The sequence below is a fragment of the Seriola aureovittata genome, chromosome 23, assembly GCF_021018895.1.
Source record: "Seriola aureovittata isolate HTS-2021-v1 ecotype China chromosome 23, ASM2101889v1, whole genome shotgun sequence".
NCBI lineage: Eukaryota > Metazoa > Chordata > Actinopteri > Carangiformes > Carangidae > Seriola > Seriola aureovittata.
The window spans coordinates 2,263,047-2,278,641 of NC_079386.1; the positions used below are offsets into that span (position 1 = coordinate 2,263,047).

A 15,595-nucleotide genomic window follows, 5' to 3' on the forward strand; every position below is an offset into this window, starting at 1 on the left:
AATAAAAAAAACTGGTTGGATGGTGGGTCAAGGTGGGTCGGGCTGCGAGTGGCGACTGCTTTGTTGTGACATCACAAAGTTCCAGAAGTCCTGACGCCTGGTTTTAAGGCTCAGTTTCTGAATACAGGCTGTGTGCATTTCTCTGTGGACTGAGGCTTTGATACTTTCACAGTATTAATATAGAAGCTAGACCTGATCTATAATCAAACTGCACATGCACAATCTCGTTTGCCACGTATTTTTATTTTTATCAATCATAATGCATTGTAGAAGATATATAAAACTGTCAACTCTGTTGCATCAACTCGTTTGAAAAAACAAAAAAAAAAAAAAAAAACAAAAACAAAAAACACAGCTATCAACAAATTTGTCTTTCGTTATAAAAAGAAGAGGAGGGTACTGTAACTCCGTTGTGGACATGCTTAATCTATTGTGTAGCTGTCGTGGTCCTCACCAAATGGCTCTCAAACTGTCAAAGAAACACTAACCAGAGGATCTCTTTTGTACCTACACCGAAAACAACACAAATTAGTAGTCCTCCTTTTAACACCATTTGTTTAAAGCAAGAAGCATATCAACACATTTACTGACAGAGAGAAAACACAGAAAAAGATAAATGCAATGTAAAGCTACCCCCTTCTTTAGGCCAAGCGTGGCTTGTTTGGGCGGCGGTCGACAGATGCGGACCCTGTCTCCCGTGCGTCTGACCGGGAAGACAGATGGAGGCAGAGGAAGTTTCTGGCACGGGGAGTGGGGTGGGGGGTGGGGGGTGGGGGTGTCAGTGTGTGGTGTGTTCCATGGATGTTGTAAATTCTGATTTCCCCTCAGAACAGCTCGTCACACGCTGCAGCATCAACCACGCACCAAAGTTCCTTTTCTCAGCATCGGTTTAAATCCATCTAAATGTCTGGTAGGAGACTGTCAAACAGATATTATACACTGGAAATGTCACGTCGCACTACAGTGGCAAACATTATGTGGTGACTAGAGAGAGAGCATTGTCAACATAACATTGGCTGTAGCATGGGGGAGTGTGTTTCAAGGAATCTCCTTGTTTTTCCAAAGATGTCGAATGAGAGTTTCACACTTTGACTTTTTGGAATGAACACGACTTCCTGTATGGACCGGATGGATAAAGGCTCACACACACACTGGTTCAAATCATTCTGCTGCCTCTGCACTCACCACTCAGGCATCTTAAAGTTAAAAGTCACGCTGGACTAACTGTGGTCCAGTCCTTCATCTGGACTGGTTCTTTAGATATCTCAGATCTTTTTCATGCGTCCATTCAGACTGAAAAACACACATGGACTACAACAGGATGGAAGATTAGCACATGAAGCTAGTCTTGGCCTCTGTCAACCACAAAGGAATAACCTGGACATTAAATCAGAGTTGTCAAAGGGTGGAGAGAGGGAAGCAAAGAGAGACAAAACAAAGCAAAACAATGACATCACCTACAGTAGAAGTAGTTTCTCTGGATATTGGCAGAGAAAAATAAAGTTTTTGAAAAGTTTCTCTTTTTCCAGTCACTCATTTGCTCCCCGTGTCCTCTTCTTGTTATATCATTGTCCCTCCATCTTGCTGGGGTTAGGGGCGGGAGCAGGTGGAAGATGGGGGGAGTGGGGGGGCTCGGGTCGGGGTGGGTGGTCACAGGATGAGTTTGCAGTGACAGAGTTCTTTGTACATTTGCCTCCTCAGCCGGGGCATGTCTTGCTGGCCGAAGCTGAACGGCTGCCCTAGTGCCAGACACTTGCAGTACTGCAGGATGGTAGAGGGAGAGAAAAACAAGTTACTGGCTGCAGGAACGACCCAGTCGCAACGACACATTTTGTAATAGTGCATCCCACTGTACACGTCAACTGTGTCCCATTCAGGGGCTTCAACCTTTAGAGGCTGCATCTGAACGACGCAACTACACTGTCCAATTTCAAAGACACCTTTTAACGGGTGGATCCTTCGTGGCCCAAAAATATCCCAAGATTCATTGCGCGCTGGTAATAAAAACAACAGTGACAGAGAGCCTGAGGATTACAGCTCAGTTCAACAGCTAACCGTACAAATCTTAAAACCAAGGGCCTTAAAACCTCAAGCTTTTGTGAAAACTAGAATCAGTCCTCATGGTCCTCTGCCTCCTCCACTCAGACTAGCTTCAGGTTACATCCCTGTTTATCCAGAGTCAGAGAAAATATCAACCATTTGTGTGAAATTTGGTCATAATTTCTTGAGTCACAGCTAAAAAGTGTTTTGTGAGGTCACACTGACCTTTGACCTTTGACCACCAAATTCTAATCAGTTCATCTTTCTGAGTCCAAGTGAATGTTTGCGCCAAATTTGAAGAAGTTTAGTGAAGGCGTTACTGAGATATCGTGTCCACGACAACGGCACGGGTGGACAACCCGAGAACAACACGCGTCTGGCTCTGGCTGTCGTCGGCACGGAGGCATAAAAAAAAAAAGTTACATAGTGTCAGGGTTGCTAGGCGACACAAGACCCGCGCTTTCTGCAGGTAAACTGCTCAGTCCTGACCTGAGGAGTCGACCCCCTGTGTTTAGTTTCACTGATGTACAGGTCTGTGCCGTCCTCACTGCACTGCTCTGCAGATTGGACCAGGATGTTTTTAGGATGGAACAGTTTTTGCTGGTGTTGCTGGGTTTGAAAAACACAGGGATGCAACACAGATGATCAGGTCACGGGGGGGGGGGATACACAGTATCAGGAAGGTGGTTTTAATGTTGAGGCTAATGGGTGAATATAACAGACTTCCTTCATTAGACACAGGGGAGGACTCAGGGTTGGCCGAGTTAAACACTCCATCATCAGTTGCACGGTCACAGCCTCTGTAGTGTTTCTAAGGCTCCTGCAGTGCACTGACAAATGTGTGTGTGGTTGTTTGACAGGAAATGAGATTGTTAATCAGCCAGAATTGAGACCGAGATGCTGATATGATTAATTGTGCATCTGCTAACGCGGCATCAATGTGACTTTAGAACTAAACCATTAGAAACTCACCTGCAGCACAAAAGCCCCACAGTCACTGTCGTTGTTCTGACGACCCACATTCTGCAACACACAACACGTTACCTCATTAACCCGTTAGCACGTTAACACGACACTGTGCAGCTGTTGAATGTATTTAAATGAGCGAGCCGACACTGTGTCAGCGTCTCACCATTTTAAAAAAGCCTTTCCATCCCGTCAGAAAGTCCTGTTGGTCTTTTTTGATGGCCTCTGCTTGAAGGTACTTAAAAATGTGCTGGAAACAACAAGAGATTCAAGGAAAGAACGATGAAGCAAAACAACACAGATCACAGGTCAGTCTATTCACAGAGGGTGTCTGATAATAACAATGATCTAGGAGTGTGGGGGCAGGTGTCATGTCCCACCTTCGGGCAGCGTCTGTTGAGGGTCCGCTGAGAGTCAAAGTAAGTGATGGCGCGACGAGGAATGTCCACACTGACCAGAGACCAGTGAACCTCTAGGTGGATCGGGATCAACAACAGATCCTTCTGGAAGATGTCGACCTGGTCAAAGTCAAGTCAGGTGAGAAGAGGAGAGGGGTGGGGAGGAAACAGACATGAATAAAACTTCACATTGAGCTGGACTTCAGGACAGTGCCATGTTCCATACATTTATTCCACGCTGCCTCCTACAGCTGGAGAGCACAGACTGAGAGGTGTCAGCATTGTTCTGCCTGCATGATGCACTTTATGTTCCCTGAAGGTACAGAGCTTGTTACACTGCTGCAGGCCACACAACACTGTGCAACACCAGAGACAGACTGAGGAGGAGCTCTTGTCCTTCTCAAGATATCAAACACACCACGAGTTCAGTATAATGGACGGTTTAAATATTAAACAGGGACGTGTCCTTGTCCCCTTCATCATGAGTGTCCCCCTACAGACACTGTATTTCACACAGCGGAAGATTTCAGTTGAAGCAGCTCACCACGGTCGCTCAGTGAGTCGTGTTAACTGTGCGGGTTTGATGAGGAATTGGAACCGGATCCAAAACAGAACTTTATGTACAAGTGTGTAAAAATAATATCTCTGCAATGTTAAAATATCACCCCACAATAACACCCTGATATACCAGGCCAGAACATTATCTAGCTATTCAGATCTAATTATAAATAAGTAACTGTGACTCATGTTAACAGCAGCTTCTGGTTATTGTCTCATATAAACAGTTAATAAGCAGAACACCATGACAGAGAAGATGTTTAATAATAAGATTTCATCATTCGTACAGTTCATCATGATGGTATTTCAGGTTATAGCGCTCAGTCCTACTGTACTTGAACTACACAGCCTGGAGTCACTGTGCTACAGAGGCAGGTTGTTGATTGGACGGCTGCTTTATGGACTTAGAAATGAACTTTTGACATACACAGCACTGATGTCACGACAACCCGTTTCTTTACAGGGGTAGGCAGACCCACGGACCATCTAACACCCCAGGACTCCCCAGGAAGAGACTGGAGGAGGCCGGGGAGAGGGACAACTGGGCTGTTGAACCTGTTGCCATGGTTACCCAGACAAGTGGCAGATGTACTGACTCGTTTTCTATGTTCTTAGTAAAGTCATTCAGAGATATGGACATAAAGGAGAATGAATGACCAGTCGAGGTGTCCCATCTGCTGTGTGGATGTGACTGTGAATGAAAGGGGTGCACGGAGCACGACACAGTAGTGGTACACAGTAATCATAAAGCCTGGGTGACAAAAAGCTACTAGAAACTATCAGCTGATAACAGACACATTTTACTGCTGAGCAAACAGCAGGGGTGAGACACGCTTCCGCTCAGTGTGATCTATAATAACTGGGTTTGTACATAAAAACCTCGTCTAACACAATGTTAACTTGCAGATAATCCTGCTCGACATCTATCTATCTATCTATCTATCTATCTATCTATCTATCTATCTATCTATCTATTTTTCTTCACTGAAAAACAGTTCAACGTTAAAACGGCCACTTACATTTTTTGTCCACCGTTTGACTCCTTCATAGCCTTTTGTCCGTAGCTTATCATAAAAGAAGCTGTTGAAAAAGTGAACCTGAGGAGGAGAACAGAGAAAACTAAGCATTAGAAACAGCCGTCATCAGGGACGATGCTCATGTTGTTCACTTTATATTATGTGAGAAAATACGACATCATCACAGTCTCCTGCAGAGCTCATCAATGTCAAATGTACACATATCAGAGGAAACAACAAACACGTCAAAGAAAAACAAAGAAAAGAGGAGAGAAAAAAAAGGAATAATGATAATAATTGCAGAGGCTGTCTAGTGGGAAAAAAACAGACAGAATAGATAGAATGGCATTGAGGTTTCGCATGTATGAGGAGGATTCTTATTCTATAATAATTCTTATATAATTATGATACAAAGAAAAGGAAAAAGAGAGAAAGAAGTAAAAAGAGAAGCTTGTGTATCTGTGGTGCTCATCAATGTCTGATAATTAGCATTTTGAAATAAAAGTAAAAAGATGAACAATGTTTGAAGATTAAGTAATAAATAATATAATGAACGTAATTCTTAATTCCCAATTCACATCAACACAACAATCAACAACTGGTCGTAAAGCAGGATTTCACAACGTGTGTTACTGTTTACTGCAGCTGTGAAGACAGTAACATTTATAGATCTGATTTCACTTTGTCATCACTTGTTCTGGGTTTCAGTACAGCTCAATTAAGTTTTTCTTACCCTCTCCGGCACAGAGTCCATGACCAGGTCTCCATACATGTTCATAATCTGGAAACAAACACAAACAAAAAGGAAGATAGCACATGTAAACACAGTTCTTTCAGAAGGACACGGGAACGTCTCTGCCGTCGGAGATTCTCTCCCGTGTTTGTAGGGACGGAAAACACTGTGACTGACTCTGCAGGAGTTCAGAAAGAGGTCAAACTGTTGTATTGATCTGAGCAGGAGGAGCTGCTGCTGTGGCCCGGTGATTTGTGTTAGGAGTCGTTGCATCAGAACAGGTTAGAGAAGCTGCTTCAGGTGTCAGGCAGCACAGGTGTTTTGTTAGTGATGTTTTCACAGCAACTGGTGGTGGGCGATAAATGGAATATACTCGATGTACACCGGCTTGTTCCACGTTGGATGTAGTAAATGACAATACCCCGAACATCGAGTATAAATAGTCACATAATTGTTTTAAGACGCCGGCATGAAGTTCTCTTCGCCATTTCGCTCCTCTCGCTTTCTCCCTCTCACGGCCACACTCCCCCGCCCATCCAGAAACCTCTCCGCATGTGTGACGTAGGTGAGGAGGCGCGTGCGTTTGTATCTGGGGGGCGGAGGGAACTGAAAAGCGAAGTGCCGAAGCGAGTGTATCCGTGTTTAGAAATGGTAACTGAAGATGGAGGCAGACGAGTTGGTTCAGAAAAGAAACGGCATCAGAACACAGTCTGCCTCGCAACAAATGTTTCCCTGTCTATCTCCGCTGGGAGCCGCTCGGCATGAGTGAAAAACAGGGACAACAACAGCAAAGCATGAGAGCGTCTCTTTATGCATCAAAGGGTTAAATCTTGTATTCATGAAATTCTAGAGTAGATTTCAAAATATTGCGATAGATATATATATATATATCAATATATAAGGTGGATCGCAATATAGCCTAAAAATATTGTGATATTACTTTACGGCCACATTGCCGAGCCCTAACTGCAACTATTACAGAACTACAAAAGGGGGAAGTGATATCAGCCCGGGTGCAGCTCTTATCTCTTAACTGCGTCTTTTCCTCATCGTAGCTCCTCCCACTGAAGACGTGAGGAGAGAGCGGACATGTCCTCTACCCTGAACGGTCTGAATCCAGCTGTGCTGTTGTTTCTGATGCTGACAGCACAGCTGGTTGAGTTGTCAGGTGGCTTTAACAGCTCTGATGACTTTTGGTGGTTTGTATTTACCCATAATGCACTGTCCAAATCCCACTGAAGACGGTGCAGCAGTGTTTTCAGTCTCTCTGGGTGTTTGGCCTGCACCGCAGTTTATAAATGGACCCTGTCACATAAACCATTTCTACTGGCAGCAATATATAGTTTCAATTTATTCATATTTATTGTATCTGCACTTATCGATATTTTGTTTGCTAATTCATTGTTTAACAATCCAAATTATGATGAATTTGTTGTAATCAGATCCCCACAGCAAACCACATTTGTCCTTGTCAGCCACCGTATAAAGCACAGGTGTAATTGATAACATTAAAATGACTGCATTCCATTTAGGTTAGCTAGATCCAGGTCATCCTGGTGCTGTGTTCACTGCTCTCTGACGCTGGATGGAACTGAGCCACTGTTAAAGACTCGTGTTTCACCGCTGCTGTTCCTAACATACATGAAACAGGTCTATAGTGTTGATCCCAGAGAGTGAGAGGCGTGTGACGTTGTACCTGGTCGTTGAGCCAGTTCTGTCCGTAGAGAGTACCCAGGTCGTCCATCGTCAGGACGTGGCGTTTGTAGTTGACCCTGAATGTTTTAGCCAGGGCTGATCCTGACGAACGCTGGAAGGACTGTATTAGGTGCTGAACCACTGCTTTCCTGATGAAGAACACATCAAACAGAGTCACTTCACGGGTAAATACAACATCACAGCAGTTTCATCAAATCCTGTAAAAATGTCAGGAATCAGGAGATGGGTTAACCTTCAGTCTCAAAGAGCAGACATTAGGTGGTGACTCATTTACTTTAACTCTTATTATCTGATTTTACCATTTGTTTTATATAATTATAAGGCAGTTAATCAAGAACAGATGAATGCATCCATAATGGCATTCACAGCTCCAGAACCTTTGGTAAATCCCTTCATTCAGCCAATCCCTGCTCTGCTTCCAAACCATGTGACCGCAGACTGAGGAAGCAGCCTGACGCTGTGTCTGACCTGTGTGGCTGAGAGAAGCTCTCAGTGAAGATGTCCTGCAGCTTCTCCACGATGTCGTCCACGTGGATGGGGATCAGACTGCCGTACTGCTGTAGAGACTCTTCCAGGATACCTGCAGACACAAGCCACAAGATGACATCATCATCATGATGGATGTTATTAAAATGATCCTGCCAGAGGGAGGGGAATGTGGACAGAGCAGATGTAAATAAAATGGAGACTGTGCTGCAACAACCTGTTGTAACGTGGGTAAAACTTTGCGGAAGGTGAAATTTTAACTTTTTTATTTGTAATAAGCGTCAACAGTAGCGTGCTAACTAATGTTAGCCTCATATGCTAGATTGTTTACCATTGCTTGGCAACATCATCAGCTGCTCCAGGACTGATGTGATCACAGCTGTAATCATCCTGATTTTAACTTCTAAATATCAAACATGGTTTTTTTTTGTTTTGTTTTTTTAAATCAGGGCGGCATTGATGAGGCAGTTCAGGAGGTTTAAGACTGAATGGTAAAATGATCACATGACCAGATAATCTCGGCCGAAAAATCGGTACCGACCAAGGTCCAGGGGCAAATTCCTCCTCTGATTGTCAGGGGGGGGTCAGAGGGGTGAATCAGGGTTAAACTCCTGCAGTCTAAGCCCAGCTTTAGACATGAAATCAGCAGGTTTAAATTCATCTGACCACAGTGAACGTGAGCCTCAGTCTGATCCTCACCAGTCACACAGCTCATGTGTTCTTCAGTAAGCGTAAGAGACAGTTCCACTGGTTTCACCTCCACTTCCCGCCTCCCTCTGTCCTCCTGCTTCTCTGGAGGACAGCCATTTATCTTCTTATCTGCAGAGAGGGGGAAACACATCACACACTTCTTTCTCATACACATTCTTAGACTCAGTCAATATTTTTCATTTATTTCCAAAAAAAGACAAACCCTGGTGAAGATAAAACATTATATAATGTTATACTACAACTCAATATATTGACACCTGAATCTAAAATGTGCAAAATCTCAGTAAAGAAGTTGGGTAAGAAACACTGAGGCTGAGAGGAACATGACTTCACCACTATTGTGGTACATTCCCACAGCTGACTGTTACTGAAGAGGAATATTTTAAATCATAACAAGTTATTTTCTTGATGAAGATATTCGCACATCCAAATGTCTCAGGTGTAGGTGTGTTGGAAAGTGTCACTTCAGTCTTAAAAAGAAAAATATCCCACTTTATAGATCCATCTATGGCTCAGATCTGATATATATATATATATATATATATATACACACACACACACATATATATATATATACACATATATATAGATATATACACACACACACATATATATACATATATATATACACACACACACACACATATATATACATATATATACACACACACACACACACACATATATACACACATATACATATATACACACACACACATATATATATATATATACACACACACACACACACATATATATATATATACACACACACACACACACACACACACACACACATATATATATATATATATACAAAATATAAAATAGAATACAAAAAATATTGTATAATGTACAATTATACAATAAATGTGTGTGTATCTGTCATGTTATATTCTATAACATATATATATATATATATATATAACATATATTCTATAACATGACAGAGTATACACAAATCACTGATTGAAAGACACTCCCATGACAAATGAACTGTCACACACCTGGGGCAGACCAGACGGCTGGAGCTTCATCTATTTTAGATCATGGTTGTAAGAACTGTTTAAAATACTTCTGACGCAGGTCTACAGAGACTGAAATGCATCAATAAACTGTGATGCTGAGCAGGAGCAGTGTGGGATATTCTTCTCTTCAAGAATGATCGTTAGTAAAAAAATATTCCTCATCAGCTCCGATCTGCTTCATTTTTAGCTTGTCACAATAAATCCAACTGCCTCCTAAGCTTTTCTCAAAATTCGGAAAACTGTAAAGCCACTATAATGACAGGGATATAAAAATGTGTAAACATTATGCTCTGTTTTTACTGGGGAAATGGTCCACTCAGGAACTGGACCTGAGTGGACCGCTTCTGACATCAGACACAGAGACAGAGCTACAGCTATTGTCAACTTCCCTGCTGAGATAAAAATAAACACTTCGCTGACCTCACTCTACTGAACACACAAGGATTAAACTGGACTTCATGTCCAACTAAAACATCAGACATGATAGTTGTATAAAAACAACTGGGCACCTCCTACATTACATATTCTGTTTATTTCTAAAGTGGAGAGAAGAAAGTACAACATCTTATATTTATATATCATTTTTATGTTTAACAAATCCAATGCGGACTTTTTTTTTTCAATAGGAACAATTGAGCTCGGGGCCATAGTCGCATACAGAGAAGACAAATCAGAAAATACAGAGACATTATTGTTTTTTGTCTTCTCGTGTGATTTGATAGTAAATGAGGAGTTAAGTACAATACAGAGCTACACCATCTTTAGAGCTACATGTGGTGCACGTCAGTACCTCTGTCAGACTCCGTGAACCTCTCATCGGTGCTGTCGTCCTCTCCGTCGGTGTATGGTGACTGCTGATACCTTTTTATCCTCCTCTGCTTGCCGTACAGATTGTACCTTTGCCCTCTCCGGCTCCACCGGTGCCCGAGGAAGCACACCCACTGGGCCCGCTGGCGCCAGCTCTTCCAGTGCTGAGTGAGCCGAAATCCGAGGCCTCCGTGGGATCGCAAACGCTGCCAGCGCCGGAGCCTCCTCAGAGCCCTGTACCGGCTCAGGTGGGACCTGAACAGGTCCCCGGCCTCAGCCTGGGAGAGGGAATCCTCTACAGTGACATCACCACCGTCTTCTGCCTTCTGCTGTGGTCCATAATGTGGATGTGGTTGTGAATGAGGCTGATGGGTGGACTGGAAGGGAAAGTCTGGGATCTCCCACTCCACTTCTGCTTGGTCTCCTTCCTCTTCCACATCCTCCTCCTCCTCTTCCTCCTCGTCCTCGTCTTCCTCCTCATTGTTATCCCAATCCTTGCCTGAAAACTCGCCCTTGTCCTCCCCGTCCAGATTGTTTTCTTCTTCGTCGTCGTCGTCACCTATCGCCTCAATCCCTCCCATCCCGTCATCCTCCTCCTTATCTACATACTCGCGGGTCCACACTTTCTCTTTCTGCCCCAGCCTGAGGTGCATGGAGCTGGGCACGCTGTGGCCTGACACTGGGACGATGAGGTGGTCTCCAGGAATCCCACCTACACACAAACATGAGCAGTGATGAACTGTATCAGCTGAAAGTGAAATTAACGCCTGTAGTGACACTGACGTCACAGAGCAGAGAGTTCATAGATTATATGAAAACAGCAAATCATCATAACTGAAAAACTGAAACGAGGAAGTGTTTGGAACATTTACAATTAAACTTAATTAGCGAGTTATGACCCATTTCTAACCAAACAGTAACAGAGCAGAGAACTATTCACTGATTTATTGAGTCGACAGACAGAAAACTAAATTATTATTCTCAAAACATTTTTTTCATTATCAATCTATCAATCAATCATTTAAGTGATTTTTCAAGCAATTTGATGACATCATCTTAGGCTTTGGAGAACAGTGGTGAGACCTGTGCATTATTTATTAACCAAACAATTATAATTATAATAAAAATAACAGTCTGCAGATTACTTAGTAATAAGGATGAATGATATGCAGAAAAAAAAAAAATCATATTGTGATTATTTTTGACATATTTTGATGAGTCACACTTTAGTAGATTTAGACATTCGTTTTCACTGAAAAAAACAGATGTGATTTTTTTTCTGGGGTCTTCACGGAACAAGCGTGTTCCCTTACATGTGGAGAAAAGGTTTGGGGCATGGCGTCTCTGTAGCACCAAAACACTTTATTTATGATGGTCTGTTATGACACATTTTACCTTAGTCAAAAATAATTGCAAAAACAAAAAAAACATATTGTAATTATTTTGGAAGATATTGCGATTGTGATTTCAGTTGGAATGATCGTTTTTTACGTTTTCATTTTCATTGAAAAAAATGTTTTAATGATGATGTGATTGTTCTGGGCCTTGTACCAAACAAACATCTTCCTTTATGTCTGGAGAATATGATTTGTATGCAATGTATTGCAATTTTGATTATATTTCAATTAATTGTGCAGCCCCACACTATGATGACAGTTGTTGGACATTCTGTTCCTTCAAAGGTCTGAACTGTCTCGACAATTTACTGTTGGTGAACACTGTGACTTTTTGTGTCAAAGCTGAACTGTGTGCAACAGCAGCTCGTGAATTCACTTCACCTGTGTATGTGAAATGATTCTGGTAATTCACTGAAATGAGCTGAGTATTCACAGTAATGCTGCTGACATTCGAACTTTATGCTGTGGCTTCTAACTGCTCACACTATTTTTTGTGTCAAGGTGGTTTCTTATTACTTCATCAGGAAGTACTTACTGCACTGCAGTTAGTTGGAAGAGGATGAAACACATATTTAGGCATTGCTTGTACCTTCTCTGAAGAGAAGACATAAATAATTGTCACTTATGACCAGACTCATCAGATTTGAACAACCATTATTCATAACATACGAACCTAACTTGAATTTAAATATGTTATTACCCAGAAGTATAATGCCTACCTCCTCCTGTGTCGTCCTGTCCCACTGCGGTCAGACCCAGGTCTCCCTGCCAGCAGTTCTGGGCCAGGCTACCGCCACTGTCTCGCATTATCCACGGACAACCCACGACCTGCGCCAGCTCGTCACCTGCAAACAACATACACATTTACAGTGCGGCTCTAATCATACAATCAGCTCACAAACTGGTTTGAGAAACTCAATTATGTTGTAGGTTTGGAGAGTAGTCTGAGGTGTCAAACAGAGCAAGCCGCTCTACCCTCTATGTAAATGCAGCTTGTTAGTTATCTTGCGGTGAGAGGTTGCTCCACAGTGATCCACTCTCACTCAACACCGCTCACATTTCCTATTTATAAAATTCAATTGACCCATATTTCTAATCCACAATGTATATCACTGCATTTCTGTACCATGAGATACCACATATCACTTTGTAAAACATTATTCAAGCTGCATTTATATACAGTATAGCTGAGGACCTGTCACTAGTAATGTTTTAGCCCCATCTATGATCTCAGCGTTCCAGATGTTACTCTGTGTTTCGGTCTCACAGTGCTGCCAATGTAAACCTTGGGGGAAATGTGACTCCTAATATTGTACCCGTTATTAAACAGTGGATCTTCAGACGTATTTTGGACTGTGAAAGATATCTACTGTCAGCCTGGAAGGACAACGCATGCATCCAGGTCAAAACCAACATTTGAATCCAAAATGTCCACAGACTGTGCTCGCCTCAGGTTGGGACAGCAGAGTTAACATATGTCCAGTTCAGTATTGAAACACTGCAGGTCAATATCTGATCACACTCTAGACAGAATAACAACAATGTCCCCCTGAAGGTGTCAAGTCCTGCTGGACATCAGGCATCAAGGTGCTAATCTTTCAGCACTCACTGGTATAAAAACACACCACTTGCTTTCCAGTGACTGGCACAACTAGCGGGAACCTGCAGCACTTTTCCCATGAAATAGACAGGAGGCAGTGTTAATGACCTCTGACCTTCCAACAGAACACTAATGTGTTATTTCACAAAACTAAGAAGCTATTTTAATGGTAGCTTTTAAAAATAGTCAGGTTGTACTAGCTAATGAGACAGAGTGCAACAACACCGGACTCTTTTTACCATGTGCACCTGGTCAGAGTGCGGACACGTACCTTAGCTTGCTAGCTAGACTGAGTGGGTTTACTGTACCACTGCCCAGCTGGGAGAATAACTGGGCAGCTGGGAGAATTAGCATTTATAACAGTGAATACTTGCATCCTGTGCAGGAAAGAATCAGTTAGAGCTGCTCTATGGTGAGAACAGTTGTTTCCGATGCAGGAAATAGTCCTCACCAGAGCTAGCTTGAGCGCGACGAGCGCTAGCAACATCCCCGCCAGTTTCACAATTTAATCCTAAATACAACTCACACCGATTGCAAACCTTCCGCTGTCAGTAACTATGGAAAGACAAAGCCACTGCACCACCATTGAGAACAATCTGTACTAACCAGACCTCTTCAGTAATCTGTTGTCTATCAATGCTAACATATTAGCTAGTTAGCCATGTTGTCGTCAGCTAGCTAAGCGTTAGTTAGGCAGATACCATGTTAGCAACAACAAAATGAAACGCCCGGCTTATGCATACCTTAAATAGCCAGGTGTTGCATGTGTGTGCTTACCGTTAACCTGCAGATTTATAAGAGTATGTGTCCAGCTGCTTCTGACTGACAGTAGGGTGTGTTTGATATTGTATGGCTATCGAACCAAAACAAATGCTAATTGGTGTTAAACCTCATTCAATGAAGTCAGGTGTGGAGCAGCCAGATGTCACCTCCTTGCGAACTTTGATTTCTTTTAGGTCTTCCGGTTCAAAGAAAAACGCAAATACCTCTAAGGAACGGTGGATTACAGTCTACGGTGTACGTGAAACCGACAGGAGGAATTTATTTCAGTTTTAACAGGTCTGTACGGAGACGAGTTGAGCCCGGAGCCGGACCGCTGCAGATTTTTCGCTCTTATGGCAACTACAAGTCCGTCGCGTAGCAATGGCGTCACACAGAGTATGTTTTTTAGGGATAGCCGTTAATTTTAGACCCTCACCTTCAGTCTCCTGGGAAACGCTTTCGCTACGTAACGAATTTTGAGCCAAAATCAAATAGGCTAATGTAATTCACCTTCAGTGGCTGGGGTTAATTAAAGTGAAACATGAACTGGTTTCTTGAAGAGAAGACATCAGTAATTATTCGTCTGATTTAGTCTTTATTGTATCTGTAACTGAGTCAGATTTTGTTGTTGTTCCCTCATTTCTGCAAAGAATAATACGGTCAATCGTGCATTTCCTTTGTATTCCATGAACATATTAGGACTTTGTGATGCGTTCATGAAAGCTCTGTTATAAAAGTTCTTCTTTTTGGGGGGTTTTTAGCAGTACAGACGCTACTAGCCGTGTCACTGCCCCCTGCAGGAAAATATTAACCATTTCAATCACATTTCATATGAGTCAAAGTAAAGATACTTCTGCTCAAATATTACTGCAATACAAGTGAAAGTACTGGAGTACTTGCCTTTAAAAATACTTAAATATTCAAAAGTACATTTTTTTTATGTCAACACATTGTTGTGTTGTTCCACATTTACAGAACCTAATGACTCTGAAACAACCTGCTGAATGACTTAACTACTTGTATAACTTTTAGAATAAAAAGCTTGTGGGATATGCTTCAAATCTTATAGAAATTGCCATAAAAATACAATTGAATGAACAAAAGGAATTATTGTTGTTTTCGTGTTTCTTCCTTTTTAGATGAAACTTTTTTAGATTATGAAATTTGGTCATGGTAAACACAGCAAACATTTCAAACCATAGGAATCCTCTGCCTCATCTCTCTCTCTCTCTCTCTCTCTCTCTGAAGGAACAATTCTCCACCTTTACCACCAACTTTCCCACCATTTTAGCATCAGCATATTGTTCCTTATCGTTGCAACAAAACTTCTATAGCCATGGCTCCAAATCATTCTGCTGCCAGGGGAGAAGAAAAAGG

General features: G+C 42.3%; 1 protein-coding gene across 1 annotated transcript; it reads right to left on the reverse strand.

The window, feature by feature from the left end:
• Positions 1–224: 224 nt before the first annotated feature.
• senp3b (SUMO specific peptidase 3b) lies at positions 225–14,901 on the reverse strand. The gene is made up of 12 exons (XM_056369770.1): positions 14,234–14,901; positions 12,576–12,701; positions 10,443–11,171; positions 8,613–8,732; positions 7,896–8,007; positions 7,408–7,555; positions 5,712–5,759; positions 4,982–5,059; positions 3,387–3,524; positions 3,173–3,256; positions 3,013–3,063; positions 225–1,761 (listed from the first exon to the last, which is right to left on the reverse strand). The coding sequence occupies exons 2-12, from the start codon at positions 12,661–12,663 to the stop codon at positions 1,651–1,653; spliced, it is 1,707 nt and encodes a 568-aa protein (XP_056225745.1). The 5' UTR covers positions 12,664–12,701; positions 14,234–14,901; the 3' UTR covers positions 225–1,650.
• Positions 14,902–15,595: the final 694 nt, after the last annotated feature.